The 15878-nt window shown below is 37.7% G+C and overlaps 5 protein-coding genes across 5 annotated transcripts; 4 read left to right on the top strand and 1 right to left on the bottom strand.

The window, feature by feature from the left end:
* The first annotated feature begins 800 nt into the window (after positions 1-800).
* On the top strand, positions 801-1517 carry LOC105271892 (endocuticle structural glycoprotein SgAbd-2). The gene is made up of 2 exons (XM_011313702.1): positions 801-936; positions 996-1517. Exons 1-2 carry the CDS (start codon positions 925-927, stop codon positions 1464-1466), a joined length of 483 nt encoding a protein of 160 aa, XP_011312004.1. The 5' UTR covers positions 801-924; the 3' UTR covers positions 1467-1517.
* A 3330-nt stretch (positions 1518-4847) lies between these two features.
* LOC105271891 (cuticle protein CP14.6) lies at positions 4848-5831 on the top strand. The gene is made up of 2 exons (XM_011313701.1): positions 4848-4913; positions 5276-5831. Exons 1-2 carry the CDS (start codon positions 4899-4901, stop codon positions 5681-5683), a joined length of 423 nt encoding a protein of 140 aa, XP_011312003.1. The 5' UTR covers positions 4848-4898; the 3' UTR covers positions 5684-5831.
* Positions 5832-7026: 1195 nt separating this feature from the next.
* LOC105271890 (endocuticle structural glycoprotein SgAbd-8) lies at positions 7027-8239 on the top strand. Its single transcript, XM_011313700.1, has 2 exons — positions 7027-7134; positions 7647-8239. The coding sequence occupies exons 1-2, from the start codon at positions 7120-7122 to the stop codon at positions 8010-8012; spliced, it is 381 nt and encodes a 126-aa protein (XP_011312002.1). The 5' UTR covers positions 7027-7119; the 3' UTR covers positions 8013-8239.
* An 827-nt stretch (positions 8240-9066) lies between these two features.
* LOC105271889 (endocuticle structural glycoprotein SgAbd-3) lies at positions 9067-10525 on the bottom strand. Its single transcript, XM_011313699.1, has 4 exons — positions 10415-10525; positions 10044-10186; positions 9705-9985; positions 9067-9452 (listed from the first exon to the last, which is right to left on the bottom strand). The coding sequence occupies exons 1-4, from the start codon at positions 10427-10429 to the stop codon at positions 9448-9450; spliced, it is 444 nt and encodes a 147-aa protein (XP_011312001.1). The 5' UTR covers positions 10430-10525; the 3' UTR covers positions 9067-9447.
* A 3351-nt stretch (positions 10526-13876) lies between these two features.
* Positions 13877-15847, top strand: pths (porthos). Its single transcript, XM_011313698.1, has 5 exons — positions 13877-14025; positions 14089-14751; positions 14849-15072; positions 15197-15458; positions 15542-15847. Exons 1-5 carry the CDS (start codon positions 13948-13950, stop codon positions 15677-15679), a joined length of 1365 nt encoding a protein of 454 aa, XP_011312000.1. The 5' UTR covers positions 13877-13947; the 3' UTR covers positions 15680-15847.
* Positions 15848-15878: the final 31 nt, after the last annotated feature.

Raw genomic sequence — 15878 nt, 5'->3', positions numbered from 1 at the left:
GAATCGACAAATATTTAATATATCGATATATCGGATTAATTTCGATATTCATTATTTAATTTGCCTTTCTTAATATTCAATTCCAAATGAATATCAATATAAAAATCTCGGAAAATTAATTTATGTTGAAGGAAATCCCATAGATAGGCCGATGCACGGAGTTGCGCCTCTATAATAATATATTCCCCATAGAATATAATATATTTGTGAGGTAAACAGAATCGTATTGAGGATTGATGGTGTTATCTCCGACTGGAGTCTCGATAGAACTGGGATCATGGGCCAAGGCTTTTACATTTCCATCAGAGTCGTTCAATTCCCACGGAGTTAATAGGATAATACACGTTCGACATTTCTCGGTGAATATATCGATTGAGTCTACAATAATCAATAGTTCTATTAATTAAGGTGCACCCACGTGACGAGGGATTGAATTGCCAGTCAAGTGGTGCACTGAGAAAAAAAAAATTATTCCACTGTGTTGAAGCCATTTGTTGTAACAATAAATAATCGTTGCTTCTATAAAATTATATTAACAAAAATGAACTTCAATAAATTAAGCCCAATGTTTAAATGATTTATTAACAAATACTGCTAAAAAAAGGTTGTAACGAATTGTTTATTGGTGATGAAAATTTTAAGATTTATTAAAGTTGAATAAATGGAGGGAAGAGGGATGACTGATGACGACTGGGGTATGTATTCTATATACCACATATACAGCCGAAATAGATAGTACTTTCCCGGGTTATGTAAAAGGCTAGAGTCTGGAGCGTTGGCGCAGGTATAAAGGTCGGCTGTATCCTCGCCGGCTAGGAGTTGCTCGCGAACTTCACTCCGACAACCATCACAGTGATATTTTTATATGGGTTGCACTTTCCCATCGCATTTGCATTAATCCAAACGAATTATTCACCGATCACGATGAGAACTATAGTAAGTACAATTGTTACAACCTCATCACCAGGAGTTATCTCCACCTGAAATTATTTTAGATTATTGCTCTTGTCGTGGGTATTGCCACTGGCCAGGACTTGTACTTCCGGGAGCCGGAGAAGTTGAAGAGCGAGTCGAAGAATTTCACTGGGACTCTCGGTACTTATGCTGTTGCTTATGAGACTGAGGGTGGAATATTGCAACAGGAAATCGGCACTAGGAAGTATCAGGGGACTCCTGATGAGGCTCAGCTCATTCAGGGATCGGTTCAGTATAATGCACCTGATGGTACACCCATTTCTCTCAGTTGGACTGCTGATGAATTTGGAACCCAGGTATCGGGCTCTCATTTGCCAACACCACCACCCATACCTCCGGCTATTCAGAGAGCACTTGAGTGGATCGCTAAACAACCCACCACTGAGGAACCTGATTATGATAATGCTGAGGCACGTAATGCTGATAACAGGTCACTAAATCCTAAAGACAATGTCAAGGAATCCAAATTCAGAAATCAGAAGAAATTATAGTTTAGATTATGTATTTATTGATTTTTGTAATTAAATAAATGTGGAAGAGTTTTTGCGGTTGTTGTTCTGTCGGTGGTGGCCTCGCAATACTGGATTGCTTCATAAATTGACATTAATATCGGTTATTAGGGATTTTAGGGGAAAATGTCAAAAGGCCGATTTTCTCGGGGATTTAATTACCCAGAAAAAAGTTCATTGGGGTTTTACTCGGAAATCCATTGGTTTCCAGATAAATCGATTTTGCAGGAAAATTATGAAATCGGCTTGTCACTTGGCTTGTAAATAATTTACTCAATTCACTTTTAAAAAGGACTGTTTGCAAAAGGTTTGAAATTGCCTGTCATCCCCCACTTATTACGCAAGACAATACGCATGGGGTACAATAGGAAGCGAAATAATTACGCAACAATCGGTACATGGAGGTATGAATATGCAGAAAATCGCCCACCATTTTGACAGATCGGTTTCCAGGCGGCGCCTATTTTCATTCAGAGGTGTCATCATCGAAAAAAAAGAGAATTTAAAAAACGAATCAGTGAGATAACGACTCCAGCTGGAAATACCGCAAACCGATTTAATGACAGGTATTTCCAGTGATGAATCGACTGTGCATTGACCGCGCGATATGTCCATTTTTTTTTTCCTCAACTCTTCGAACGATTATAAACTTTTGAATCAGGTTGGGGTCGTCGTTATTACTAAATTTTTCCCAGTCTCGCTCTCCTTGAAGTATTTGCGCATCTTCACTTGCGTCTCTTATTTCATACGCGCAAATTATCAACCGAAAACACACGATCGGCATCTCCCATCCTCGAAATACCCTCAATAAATTTCCATATTTCAGATTGAGAATTCTAATATTCAATTTACCATAAAATTCATCGACTAAAAAATAAAAACAGGAAATTTTAAAATGGGGAATCAATAAACGCGCCATAAAATTAAAATACGAAATGATTTTTTGAAATGGTGGATGGCGAATCGAATGGAAAAAAATGGGTGGGAGCGTGGGAATTTGGGAAAAAAATCATTGAGAGATTGATTTTCAGTCTCTTGTGATGATAAAATGAAGAAAGTATAACTGGAATGATCTGTTACGCAATGATGTGAGTGCCGATGGTGGCGATGTGATGGCCAGGTATGGCCAGGATTCACTGGAGTCTCATCTTTTTATAACACCCGTTGAACCTCGTAATCACGACAGAACTGGTCAGTCAGGGTCACCCTATCAAATTGATGATTTTTCACCTGTACATAAATTTCATCGACTCCCAACTCGTATTTACTAATTTTTTTTTAAGTAATAATATTAAATATGAACTGATAACATCGAGACTTCCAGTGACACATTACCCAATGGTTACAATATCAACAGAATATTATCCCTGAATTTTATTTTCAATCTTATTTATTTATTGATATTTTTTTTAATTATTGGATTTTCAGAAAAAAATTGAATGAATAAATTTGTTTCAAAGAATGAATGGAAATTTTTTATTTCAATTGTAATTCACCTCGAAAAATGAATTTGATTCTTTCACGTCTACTTGACTTCTAATAATAATTGATTGAATAATTAATTCGCAGCGTGTAATTACGAGAGCGAAAGTCGTAATGCCCAATGAATATTATCCGTAAAATTTTTCAGCCATCATAATACCCATTTTTAACAGCGCAAATAACAGGATATTATGAATATTGTAATAATAAAGAGGGAGAAGATGTTTAAATAATAATAATAAGAAGCGCTCCCTGGTCTTTGAATTTTTCAAGTGGATAATTATTGTAATGAGGATGAAGGATCGTGCAATATATTTTGGCAAACATCATTGAATTATCCATGGCAATTTTTTATTTTCCATGGTGTACATCTGGCTTGCGGAGGTCATACCAATGGCTATAACCCAAATACAACAAACGAAGATTTTTACTTTCACGCGGCAGATGCTCTCCGGGCGAATAATATACAATAATATCATCTGTTGCGTTTGCGTTGGCGAGATGACTTTGAGGAATCTTTTACTCTTTGATGCCCTGTGGAAGCTGGGGTACGTCGCTGCAGGCGAATGTTCCGCAATATGAGTTTAACTCCACCAATTGCCTTGGCTATTGTCATTATCTTTCGATGATTCAATGTTCATCCAATTCACCCGCACTCAGACCTCACCAAAAATATATTCATCCCAAATAATAATATAAAAAATGGAAATTTCAGGAAAATTCATTCCCCAGTTGTTTAAATTTGTTCAGATGATATTTCAATCCGCTGACCTTTGCCAGTTGATCACATGTAACACATGTAGTCATCGATATAATGATCTACGCATTGACGAAACTAATTCTTTTTTTTTTGGTAGCCCATGATTAGTTCTTGAGAATCTATTGCTTGCAGCAATGGCTTTGTCCTTGGAATCTGATGCTTCAAGTAGTGACTAGTATTTGAAGAAATGTAGGATGTAATTAGAAAGTCATTGAGTGATTACGGGACAATTAATTTCCCTGAAATGTCAATCACGAGTGAAACGTCAGAATTCACTTCGTCTGGAGTTCATAATTTATTGTTCCCGGGTATTTACGTCGGGAATAAATTACTCATTACTCGATTATTAAATTGTAATGAGGCGTGTCCATTTTCTCGATGAATTCGTCATGGGGAGAAATTTGTCTCAAAGGACTCGAGACAACGGATTGAAAAAAAAAATTTGCTTTTATAATGAACGTTCGTCTGATCGGGGATAAATATGCTAGAGTGTTTGTAATACGAGAAACCTGTTTGGGATGATATAAATCGATGACGAAATTTCACACGAATTGTCAATAGATGAAACCATTGCCACTAAATGCGGGAGAAAAAATACCTATTGAGAGAAAAAAAAATCCCGTGATTTTATCCTCTTCATTTTCCATTTGCAAAGATCAATATATTCATTCAGAAATTCCTGTGCAGTTTCTGTCAGCGAGATTATACATTAAATAAATCCAAAAAAAAAATCCAGAAATCATGGAATTATTAAAAAAAAACGATACGAGCCACGAGCATGATTGATTTTTTTTTATTCCTGTGCAATCATTGGCTATTTTTTTTTTTTTCAATAATTGTAAATGGGAGCGGTGGAGTGTCGGGGGACTATACAAATCCAAATAGAAGTTTAAATTCTGTGGAATGAGTTGAAAAATTACGCCCAATTCCCCACCTGTGGTCATAGGCACCCATACACCCATGGGCATTGACGAAATCATCTGGCCACTGACATATACACTGATCTAATCGAAAAGAGGGAGATGGTCTGTGTGTACGGGATGCTGCACAACCCAACACTTCCACATCTAACTTTTGGCATCGGGTATAAAAGCCCGGTGGTACCACCGAAAAATCAGTCCGACAATAATCGTGTTCATACTAACATTGCAATCAACATTTATTTGGATACCATGATCCTCGCAGCGGTGAGTATGGAAATTCCGAGATCATTATCCACCACTCAATCTTGCGTATTCACTAAATTATTTTCAAATGTTTCCGTAATTGAGTACTGGAACCTGTTTTCAAGATAAATTTTTTTTTAATAAATCATCGGATTATATTTCATTCTCCGCGGAATGATTATTGCGCGAATCAATAAACCCTCCCCCACGTACTAAATTTGGCATTAATACCCGATAAATATTGGAGTACATGACTATTATTTCTTTATTATGGAAGCGATTAAATTGGTTGAAGAAATTTTTTCATTCAATTTGTCGATTATTGAATTTTTCAATTACGAATTATGTGGAAATAATGGAAAAATAAATTTGAAATATTGTAGAAACTGATGGTGATGGGAGTGTTGGTGGCGATGGCCTCATCAGCTCCAGCAGGTGACAACTCAACTCCTCCTCCGATAGTAATCGTGAGACAGAGCCAGGACGGACCAAATCCGGACGGCTCGTACTCCTACAGCTACGAAACGTCAAACGGAATAAATGTCCAGGAGCAGGGCTCCCAGCAGCCGTCGTCCAATCCCGACAGCGAGTACAAAGAGGCAAATACCGTTCACGGTAGCTACACCTATCCCGACGAAAACGGCAATCTCATCCAGGTGACCTACACAGCCGGTGAGAATGGCTTCCAACCCGAGGGTGCACACCTACCGGTCGCACCAGCTGTACCAGAAGCCATCCTCAAGGCCCTCGAGTGGATCGCCGCACACCCAGAGGAAGATAAACTACAGTAACAATTCACATTAGATACACAACAATATCGACAATTGCTCAAGCTGCACATATTATTTTTCTTGCCTACCTGCAAGACCCTGTGTTCATGTTATTTAACGCCTGATACATATCTTTATCAGTACATAAAGAGACATTTACCAACTTGAAGTCATCTCTTTTTTTTATCCTCCTCATTATTTATGATCATTAATTGAGTGGAAAATTATCATGTGAATCCTTCGGAAAATTATTTTTTTCCTCGTGGAAAGTTCTCTTATATAAGAATTTAAATCGAAAATTATTCGGATAGGATAATGAATAACTCCGCCATTGGACCAGTAATTAACGATCCAATTAAGCGAAAATAATTGATATTTCAATGAATATTCAAATCTCATCGATAATTTTCCAAAAAAAATTTGAAATTTCGAAATTTCTTCTAGATTGGTCTTACCAACTGGATTATTCGTCACTGGGTCATTATTACTGTCTCCTTAATTAATATAGGGTTTATAGGAATTTTTTCAGTAGATAATACGCCTCCGAACCTTTCAAAGAAGAAGATACTCAAAGAATCGGCGACCTTGACACATAAAATCCGCACAAACATGAGAGAAAAGCGATTTAACGGATGATGAATGCAATTGGTATTACGTTGAAAGCATTAATTGATATATTGATCGATGAATTGATGGAACGTGGAGACATATTTTTTAATGAGAAGGTCACCACCTTGGGTATGACAGAAATAATAGTCGGCCATCCAAGTACAAGGAGCGCAACGTAAATTACATTAAATAAGTGATTGAAGATAATTGTCATCTTTCATTTGCGCAAGGATAAGTCGACGGAGTAATGACGAAATATTGATATTTCCTGTGATGAATTGGACACAAATCAAGTGGCACTTTTTTTCTCAATCTTTCAATCGGTCGAGGAATGGGATAAAAAAATAATCGGAATTGTTGTTAGCGTGAAAGCGGTTAAAGGAAATTATGACAATTGAGTAAGCGTCCTTAAACGTCGCCAACTCCTTGGTGCTGCTTCTGCTGGGGACCCGATGACATTTAACGTTTTATACACATGGTAGAGCCGCCACATCGGCGACACGGTGATCTCTTGTTTTTTTTTTTCAAATGTTTAAACGAAGAGGAATAAAGAGTGAAAAAGGACGCCTTGTGAATCCCTACTCGGATAGATTCATGATGTATTTCGTATGGTAGCTTCTGGTGGTGGTGGTGGAGGCTCTCGGCTAGAACTGCATGTACGTATATTGGAATTATTTAAATGTATTTGTTGTTTAAACATTGATATGTAGAATCGTTTGTCGCATGGGACAGGTAATGGGTATTCGCATGTTTTTGTGCATTTGTGGTGGAATCCTGGGGGTATATATGCCACGGGTACCGGGTACACGATAAACACTCCAGCATTTGAGATTAAAGCTGCTACAAGCATGAGGACATCGGTGGTAAGAGTCTAATTGTTCAATTAACCGGTTGACTTCATTTTCCCTGGATATCTCGGAATGTATCAGGAATTATCCATTTTTTTACTCCATCTTTTATCGAGATCTTCATCGGCTCGAGAAAAAAGGTGATAATGAAAAAATCGGTATCTCTGTTATATCTCGGGATATTCACGGAAGATCGGTAAGTCCATTTGAATTGTTTCATTGTTTTTGCTGTTAGTGATGATCAGTTTTTGGTGAATATCTGGGAAATTACGGGTGATATCGATTTTTTAGTTATTATCTTTTTTGTAGGGATTGAGTTGACGGAGAGGAATGGTTATGATAATGATTTCGTTTTCTCCGTTAGATCCTGAGTTATTCCTGGTTTAAGTAGTTTTGGGCGTTGGAGTTGAGGCAGATTGCCATTATTTATTAATTATTGATAAAATTGTTGATAAAATGTTGGTGGAAATGAAGTGGTGCACCGGGACCAATGGATAATCATGGAGATGATAATTTTGTGTGTGCAGATTATTGTGTTTGCGGCGGTGGTGACTGTATGTGCGGCTGCTGATGCACCGATAGCTATCGTCAGTCAAAGCCAGGATGGGCCCAATCCTGATGGGTCTTACAAGTGGTCGTGGGAGTCAGCCAATGGGATAAAGGCTGAGGAAGAGGGTAGTCTCAGTGGACAGGGGGATGATGCTGCTCTCCAGGTGAGGGGCTCGTCGTCGTACAAGTCTACGGATGGACAGGATATTTCACTCAAGTACACGGCCAACGAGGAAGGCTTTAAACCTGAAGGCGCACATCTCCCCACACCACCACCTATTCCAGAGCTCATCAAAAAAGCACTCGAGTGGATCGAAGCTCATCCCTCCAAGGATGATCAGTAATCATCGATCATCACCCTGGAGAGGTGCGTCTCTCGCGTCTCCAGGGGATGATGTCCTCGGTGTTTTTTTTATTTTTTGATTGTCGTTCTGTTGTTGCCTGTCCCACCTCTATATTTATTGTTATTGTTGTAAATGCACGCACTTTTATGTGCGTTATGCATACTATAATTGTTATTGTACTAATTTTATTATGAAAAATGGTAAAATATATTTTATGCAATGAATTACATTTTTTGGTTTTTTTGGGGGGGTGTTGGGAGTCTCGGCGATCCTGGGTTTGATTTTTAAAAAAAAATGTTTTTTTGCGAGTATGAAAATTTTCTTATCGTCTGTGAGCAACATCTCTCTATATTATTTAGAAATTAAAATGGCGGAAAATCGGGCACCTTTTGGGGAATCGAAATTCAAACATTTTTTAAATAAAAAAAAAACAATCATTTGTAAATTCCCGTATTTTATTAGGTTTCAAATTTTTCGTATGATCTATTACGGGAATATAAATAAAATAAACCATCGATTGATTTCGATGGGAAAATTTGTTGAGACCTAATACAGCACATGATTACTAATCCCCGGAGTAAATATAACTAGAAATTTTCCTCCGCGTCTTCGCGTGGAGATCATAACACGCATTCCCCATGCGGCATTGACAGGGTCGGCATTACCATCTTCACCTCAAGGGTAAATAGTTCAGAATGCCAAGAATGGTCATACTCGAATGATGACTCATCCAGACACACGCTTATTCCATTAAAAAAAAATCATAAAAACAATAAATAATGACAAATAGTCAAGATCTAAAGAGCATCTCGATTAATCCCCACGTTGCCAATGAATATCTCCGAAACCGAGAGAGATAGCTGAACGATTGTTTAAATATTTTTTGTAGCTCTCATTCCGCTCTAGAGAAAAGATCTTATCGAAAAATACGTTATCTTCTGCAGATCCAGAGATAATCGAGTCAACTCGGCATTTTTCTCGGACCCTCGTTTTTATAAATTTTTTTTTTTTTGCAAAAAATGAGGGAATATCGGGGAAAAATTATGAAAACAGGTTTTCATCGTTGAGATACTTTATTTACACAAAAATATGTTATATATAGATATCAGGTAATATATTAAAAATATAAGAAATCACAAAGCGACAAATGGCGATTCTCGGCGGTTTCCCCGAGGAGAAGTCTCACCCTCTCCTCGCCGAAGCCCCTCCAATCCCCCAAATCTATTGGCATTCGAAAAGCCTCAGAAATTTTTCCAGTTTTCATGTTGAAAATCTGTCGCTCCATTGCGATATTCATTCTTTTCTTTTATTCAATTAACAAAATCGTTGGATTTTTAAGGTGCGGGTCAGGTCGATTTTATCCATATAACACAGGCCGGCTTATTCTTTTGGTAAGGTCAACACGATCGATTAGTTTAGGTGTCGCCGGAGCTGATTAACCTGAAGACAAATTAAAAATTATTAATTATTTCACCCCCACACAAATTTCACCAAAAAAAATCAAGCGTTAAAAATATATGAAAAATCCAACTTTTCAAATTATCAATATATCCCGAAAACTATTAATTTACGAAAAAAACGTTGAAGAGCTTTTTTCCAGCTTATTAAATTCTGCAAAAAAAAAATTTTTTGACATTTGCCCGTACAACCCCCAGATACCGAGATAAATCCCTCATAATATATGTCTTGAACCTCTCTGTGGTGGTCTGTTGGGCTGGCCGCCATCGTCTTCCTCAGGGTGTGCAGCATTATACTCAAGAGCGGCCTGAATCTCCTTGGGAATAGGTGGTGCTGTTGGAAGATGGGCACCAGATGCCTGGAATCCATTCTCATCAGCAGTCCACACTAAATTGATCTGCTGACCCTCTGGGTTTGTGTAGGTGTCCGAGCCCTGTGACACCACCGGCGTTTCACCCTCGATCTGCTTGGGCTGTCCAGTCTCCTGGTGGCTTATCCCATTGCTCGTCTCAAAGCTGAACATAAATTCACTTCATAACTCTCGGATGACCTTTCATACGACTTTTTACTCACTTGTTTACGTAATTCCCGTCAAAATTCACTTCCAGTGTCTGCGACGTGATGACAGCGTCTTTGTCAGCACCACCACCACCTCCACCGCCTCGTTGGGGAGCTCCCCAGGTTGCCGTCGCACATATCGCGACCAGTATTAGGGCCTGGAGGGTGTCAAATTCATGAAAAACATTGGAAATTGAAAAAATAATGGAGAAAAATCGGGGAAAATCGATTGATCAGGTGATGAGGTAATCATTGGATGGTCTGGGTGGTGCCTCTTGGAGAAATCGATGATTCGATGAGTTGATGAGTTGATGAATTGATGAGTTGATGATGATGATCATCATTGATTTATTTTTTTTCTTTTCCACTCTTGATTATCCACTTACCTTTAACGTATACATAATATGTCACTTGATCGTACTCCACCAAAGAGATTGAGAGGAAGATGAGATGGGTACTTGTGTCTCCTGGTCATGAGGCGAGGCTCTTTATATACACGGGGGCCTCCAGTGTGTCAGCAACACAGTACAGTGAAAGGGGTCATCCCTGCTATTGCTGCTGATGCATCTGCGTGCATCTCATTTTTTTCTTTTTTTCACATTTTTCATATTCTTAATTTCAAAGTACCCGTTTATTTCCACTTCAAGTCAAATCCATCATACGCGGTTACACCTCGTTCGATCAGATATTTCCACCATCTTCTCCGGGAAATACCGAAATATCACATATCCCATCGAATCGCATCGCCCCTTTTTTCATCTTCGGGTGAATCCATTTTTTTTTTCGTCTAACCGATCGGCACTACATTTTTTCCTCCATTTAATGAACATTTATTCAAATTTCAGAAGATCGCGCCAATTTTTTTGATTCCTGCCAAATTCGGATGTCGAATTTGGAACTCCATTTTTGATACCGGTTAAAACTACATTTTACAAGTTTAGAAAAAACGCAGGAGAAATTATTACCGATCATGACATTTTGGGAATTATTACACAATTGGAAAATGTCATGTTAATAATGATTTAATATTATTGGATAATTTGCACCAACGGATCAATAAAATTAAAAAAATTACTAAAGATTCGTAAAAAAAAATTCAAAAACGATACATTTACCCCAATTAATCACCTCCACGATTTTTCATATATAAATGATAAAAAAAAACATGAAGAGGGAGAAAAAATCACGTGGGAATTTTTCACCCCCAGTAATCCATAAATATTTTAATATTCCGATGTTAATGGAGGATAATAAAAATAATTTCAAAGTACCAATCGACGTATGATGTATTTTTTTCGCATTATATGTAAGGACATCTTCAACTTACCTTCGGAGATGAAACAGGCAATACGTAATCAAGCATACACTGTGTTTAACATCGCAAACAGCAATGTCTAGGTCACGTTACCCACCATTACCATTATCCATCGGTACATGATGCTGATCCATCCGGATATGCCCGATTAATCATTAACAACGTACGCAATAATCCGCCATTATTTCATCAATTTTCCCTGAAGGAATTCCGATAAAAGAAATTATTCCTCTCCCAACGATTCAACTCATTCCAAATTTATCGCAATTAAATCATTAAAATCATTACGATTTAATTAAAATTTTCGTACAATTAAATTAAATAATATAAAAATGTAATTATATTACATGAATTATTATAATTATCGAAATTCTCTCCAGTTTCCTTCGTTTATGGAAAAATAATAATTAAGTCTCAGGATATTGCTGATGAATTTTTTTATTTTTTATCTATTGAATATTGCGGTTCGAAAAATGAAGAGTGAAACGTAAGAAAAATGCAGAAGCAATCCCAGAATGCAATTGCACTCGGCCATTTCATTGTCTTTAGAAAGGTAAAATGGCAAGTGAGTAATGCATCACTCGGGGACAATTTCTAATTGGATAAATACTAATGAAGTGATTAGCATATTCTCATGGGTGGAACGCATCACAGATGACTTAATGGTCAAAGGTGGACGGGTGGATAATCTACGAGAGAACATTTTTTTTTAATACTCATCTTTTTTTTCCGATGAGAGACTCTTATTCATATTAAATGAACAATTAAAAACCTAAAAAACCTAATTAATAATTCCTCATAATATATATATATATATAAACATTTTATTCAATTCAATATTTAGCATGTGCAATCGTATGTATTTTCGAGTAATTAATTGTTTCATTTGTCAGTTTCAGAAAGATTAATGTATTTTATTTTTTTATTAATTTATAAAGTTTTATCTCAGTGCAACAGCTAGGGAATTCTAGGTGGTGTATGTTAAATAAACTTGCTTTTATGTGTCATAATAATCCACGTTCTTCCAACATTTTCGTGCTTGCATAATCGCATATTTAATAACCCACCGAGAAGAGTACTCGTGGGTTTATTACGGGTCTCTCAGATTATGGTGCATTATCATGGTGAATCTTTTTTCTTTTCCATAGAACAAATTCTTCACTGGATAAATGAAGTTACATTGTTCGACGGTGAATTATATCGGCGAAATCATGAGGCATTTGTGAAAATTTCCAGTGGTATTTGATGCGACATTTATGTAAAAATGTGCATATTTTTTTTTTTTTAGAAAACTGGTTTGATATATCATCTTCATCGAGAGGGGTGACACGTGGAGAAAAAGAAACATTCCACACACGTGACGCGAATCCGATTTACGACCCTTCGGTCATACCTGGTGATTTAATAATTTCTCGGTGGTGGGGAAATTTTTACCCATTCGAATTGCCGACCCATTCACCCTGTCCGTGGCCTTGTCCACCACTTCCTCGCACATTTAGACCCGTCATTTCCACCCGTCAATTCCACCGCCTCAAAACATCCGGGATTTACGACCTTGTTAATTTAAGTATTTTTTTTTTTTCAATCGGTGATTTATCAAATGGCCGGATTACAACCGCCAATTATCATTTGCCTCATCGGCGTGTCAGAAATGACTGGCGAGTGAATTTGCGTGTAATTATTCTCAAAATGATTTTTCTCGTTATTTCAAAAATCATTTGAAAAAAAAATAATCCTGGCACATTGCAGATGAGACAACCTTTCGGCTCGTGGTTATGTAAACCTTGGGACTCTAATTGACCTTTAGGTTGGTTCACGGTATGCGGCATTTACGTACCAACGATTACCCCCCCGATGTACCCGTTGGTGAGTCCCCCAGGTGGTTGTCCCTCTTCAATTGAGTAGCTGTGGATGATTGTTGTTGCTTGTTGCTTCGGCTCTGACAGCCTTTCCCTTTGCATTTCCTTTTTCGAATCCATCCTTTTGTTTATTGGCAAGACGTTTGTCCCTTTTTACGGTAAAGTTCATTCAATTATTCCTCTCCCATTGATGGAATATCTTTCGAGTTTTTTTTTTCTCGTCGAGAATGTCGTCGAGGGAATGGTGAGTCCTACCTTCTTCGTCGGTATCGAGAATATTGGCGGAATGTTACGAGAATATTGCATGCGATAGGATTGAGTATTTGAACTTGCGCGGGAACTCACCCTGTGCACGCATGTGCCACTCTGAGGGTGGGGGGACCCTCTAATTCATGTTTTTCGATTTTCATAGCATTACAATTACTTCAAATACTTCTTGTAACATCCCATTTTTTTACACAAACAATAAAAAATTATGAAACTATTATTTTAATTCAATATTTGGCGGTAAATTTCAATTTTTTTATAATTACGGTGCATAAATAAATTCCTATGAGAAGATAATTGGTAATTATATTCTATATTTTGGGGAAAATCACTGGAATGTGAAAAAAAAAATTTGGAAGAGTTTTTGAATTTTTTTTTTACTGTCTGGAGAAATCTGTAATGCCGACCGAGAGAGGAGTGACAAAAAATTAAGGTTAAAATATTGTTGTGGTCAATTCACACGTGTTGGAGTGAAAAAATGAGTGAGAAAAGTGATTCAGAGAGTCCAGAAGCTATCGAAGAGGATGAGGAAAAGGAAGTAACCTGGAAGGACCTGGTAAGACTCATGAAATTATTCGAAATCATAGAAAAAATATTGAGACACTGAAATTTTCCCCAGGGTATTGTTGACTCACTGTGTCAGGCCTGTCAGGAGCTCAAGTGGAAAGCCCCGACGAAGATCCAGAGGGAGGCGATCCCCCAGACCCTTCAAGGAAAGGATGTCATTGGCCTCGCAGAGACTGGTTCTGGAAAGACTGCAGCTTTTGCTCTTCCGATTCTCCAGGCACTCCTGGAGAATCCTCAGAGGTACTTTGCCCTGATTCTGACGCCTACCAGAGAACTGGCATTTCAGATTGCAGAACAATTCGAGGCCCTGGGCTCCAGCATCGGTGTCAAATGCGCTGTTATTGTTGGTGGAATGGACATGATGTCACAATCTTTGATTCTCGCGAAAAAGCCCCACATCCTGATAGCCACACCAGGTCGACTGGTTGATCATCTAGAAAATACGAAGGGCTTCAATTTACGATCTCTCAAATTCCTCGTGATGGACGAGGCTGACCGAATTCTCAATATGGATTTCGAGGTCGAGGTCGATAAAATATTACGAGTTATTCCTAGAGAACGCAGGACACTTCTCTTTTCAGCCACAATGACGAAGAAGGTGCAGAAACTTCAGAGGGCCTCCCTCAGGAATCCTGTCAAGGTCGAGGTCTCAACGAAGTATCAGACTGTTGATAAATTGCAGCAGTACTACATTTTTATACCCACCAAATTCAAAGTGAGATTTTTCTTTGATTCAATTAATAATTCATTAATCATTTGATTTTTTATTGCTAGTTTTAGTCATAAGATATACAATTTTAGAATTTTTTCAGGACGTTTATCTCGTTCATATACTGAATGAGCTCGCAGGTAACAGCTTCATGATTTTCTGTGGCACTTGCAATAATACTGTACGTACAGCACTACTGCTTCGTAATCTGGGATTTATGGCTGTTCCACTGCATGGGCAGATGACGCAGAATAAAAGATTGGCTGCCCTGACAAAATTCAAAGCGAAGAATAGATCTATTCTGATATCTACCGATGTTGCCAGCAGGTGAAAATGAAAAAAAAAATACAATTTCCTATATTTATTTGGAATGAAAATGATTGAATTAATTTTTAAAAATGATAAGAAAATTCGGAAAGGTGAGAATAAATTTTTACCTGCGATATTTCAGAGGTCTGGACATTCCCCACGTGGATGTGGTGATAAATTTCGATATTCCCACACACAGCAAGGATTATATTCACAGGGTTGGGAGGACAGCGCGTGCAGGACGTTCAGGACGTTCTATAACATTTGTAACTCAATACGACGTGGAGTTGTACCAGAGAATCGAGCAATTGATATCGAAAACTCTTCCCCTTTACAATACTGAGGAGGAGGAGGTGATGTTGCTGCAGGAACGAGTGGCAGAGGCCCAGAGGATAGTGAAAATGGTCATTAATCTCTTGAAAATGTCATTTATTTACTTCTTATTCACTACGTCAAATATTAATCTAAAATCATTTTTCATTCACAGGAGATGAAGGACATGGAAGATGCAAAAAAATCAGGCAAACGTAAGAAAGGACAGAATGCCGACGACGATGATGACACTGAACAATCATCCGGTGTACGCAAACGTGTAAAATCTAAATTCAAGGGCAAACGTAAATAATCGTTTTTAAACAATTGAAATATCACAAAATGAAGTTAGAAAAAAAAAATAAAACTTATGAGAAAAAAAAAATACTTCAACACTTTAAATAACCTCGAGGCTCTCAAGTATTTTATGTACAGGACAAGTGACAGAAAGAAAAAGCTCCAAAAATAATTCACCTTCACTCTCTAAATCCTAGGAATTCTTCACTTTACAA

This window comes from Fopius arisanus, unplaced genomic scaffold (genome assembly GCF_000806365.1).
Source record: "Fopius arisanus strain USDA-PBARC FA_bdor unplaced genomic scaffold, ASM80636v1 scaffold00127, whole genome shotgun sequence".
Taxonomy (NCBI): domain Eukaryota; kingdom Metazoa; phylum Arthropoda; class Insecta; order Hymenoptera; family Braconidae; genus Fopius; species Fopius arisanus.
This window is presented reverse-complemented; position numbering and strand designations above follow the sequence as displayed.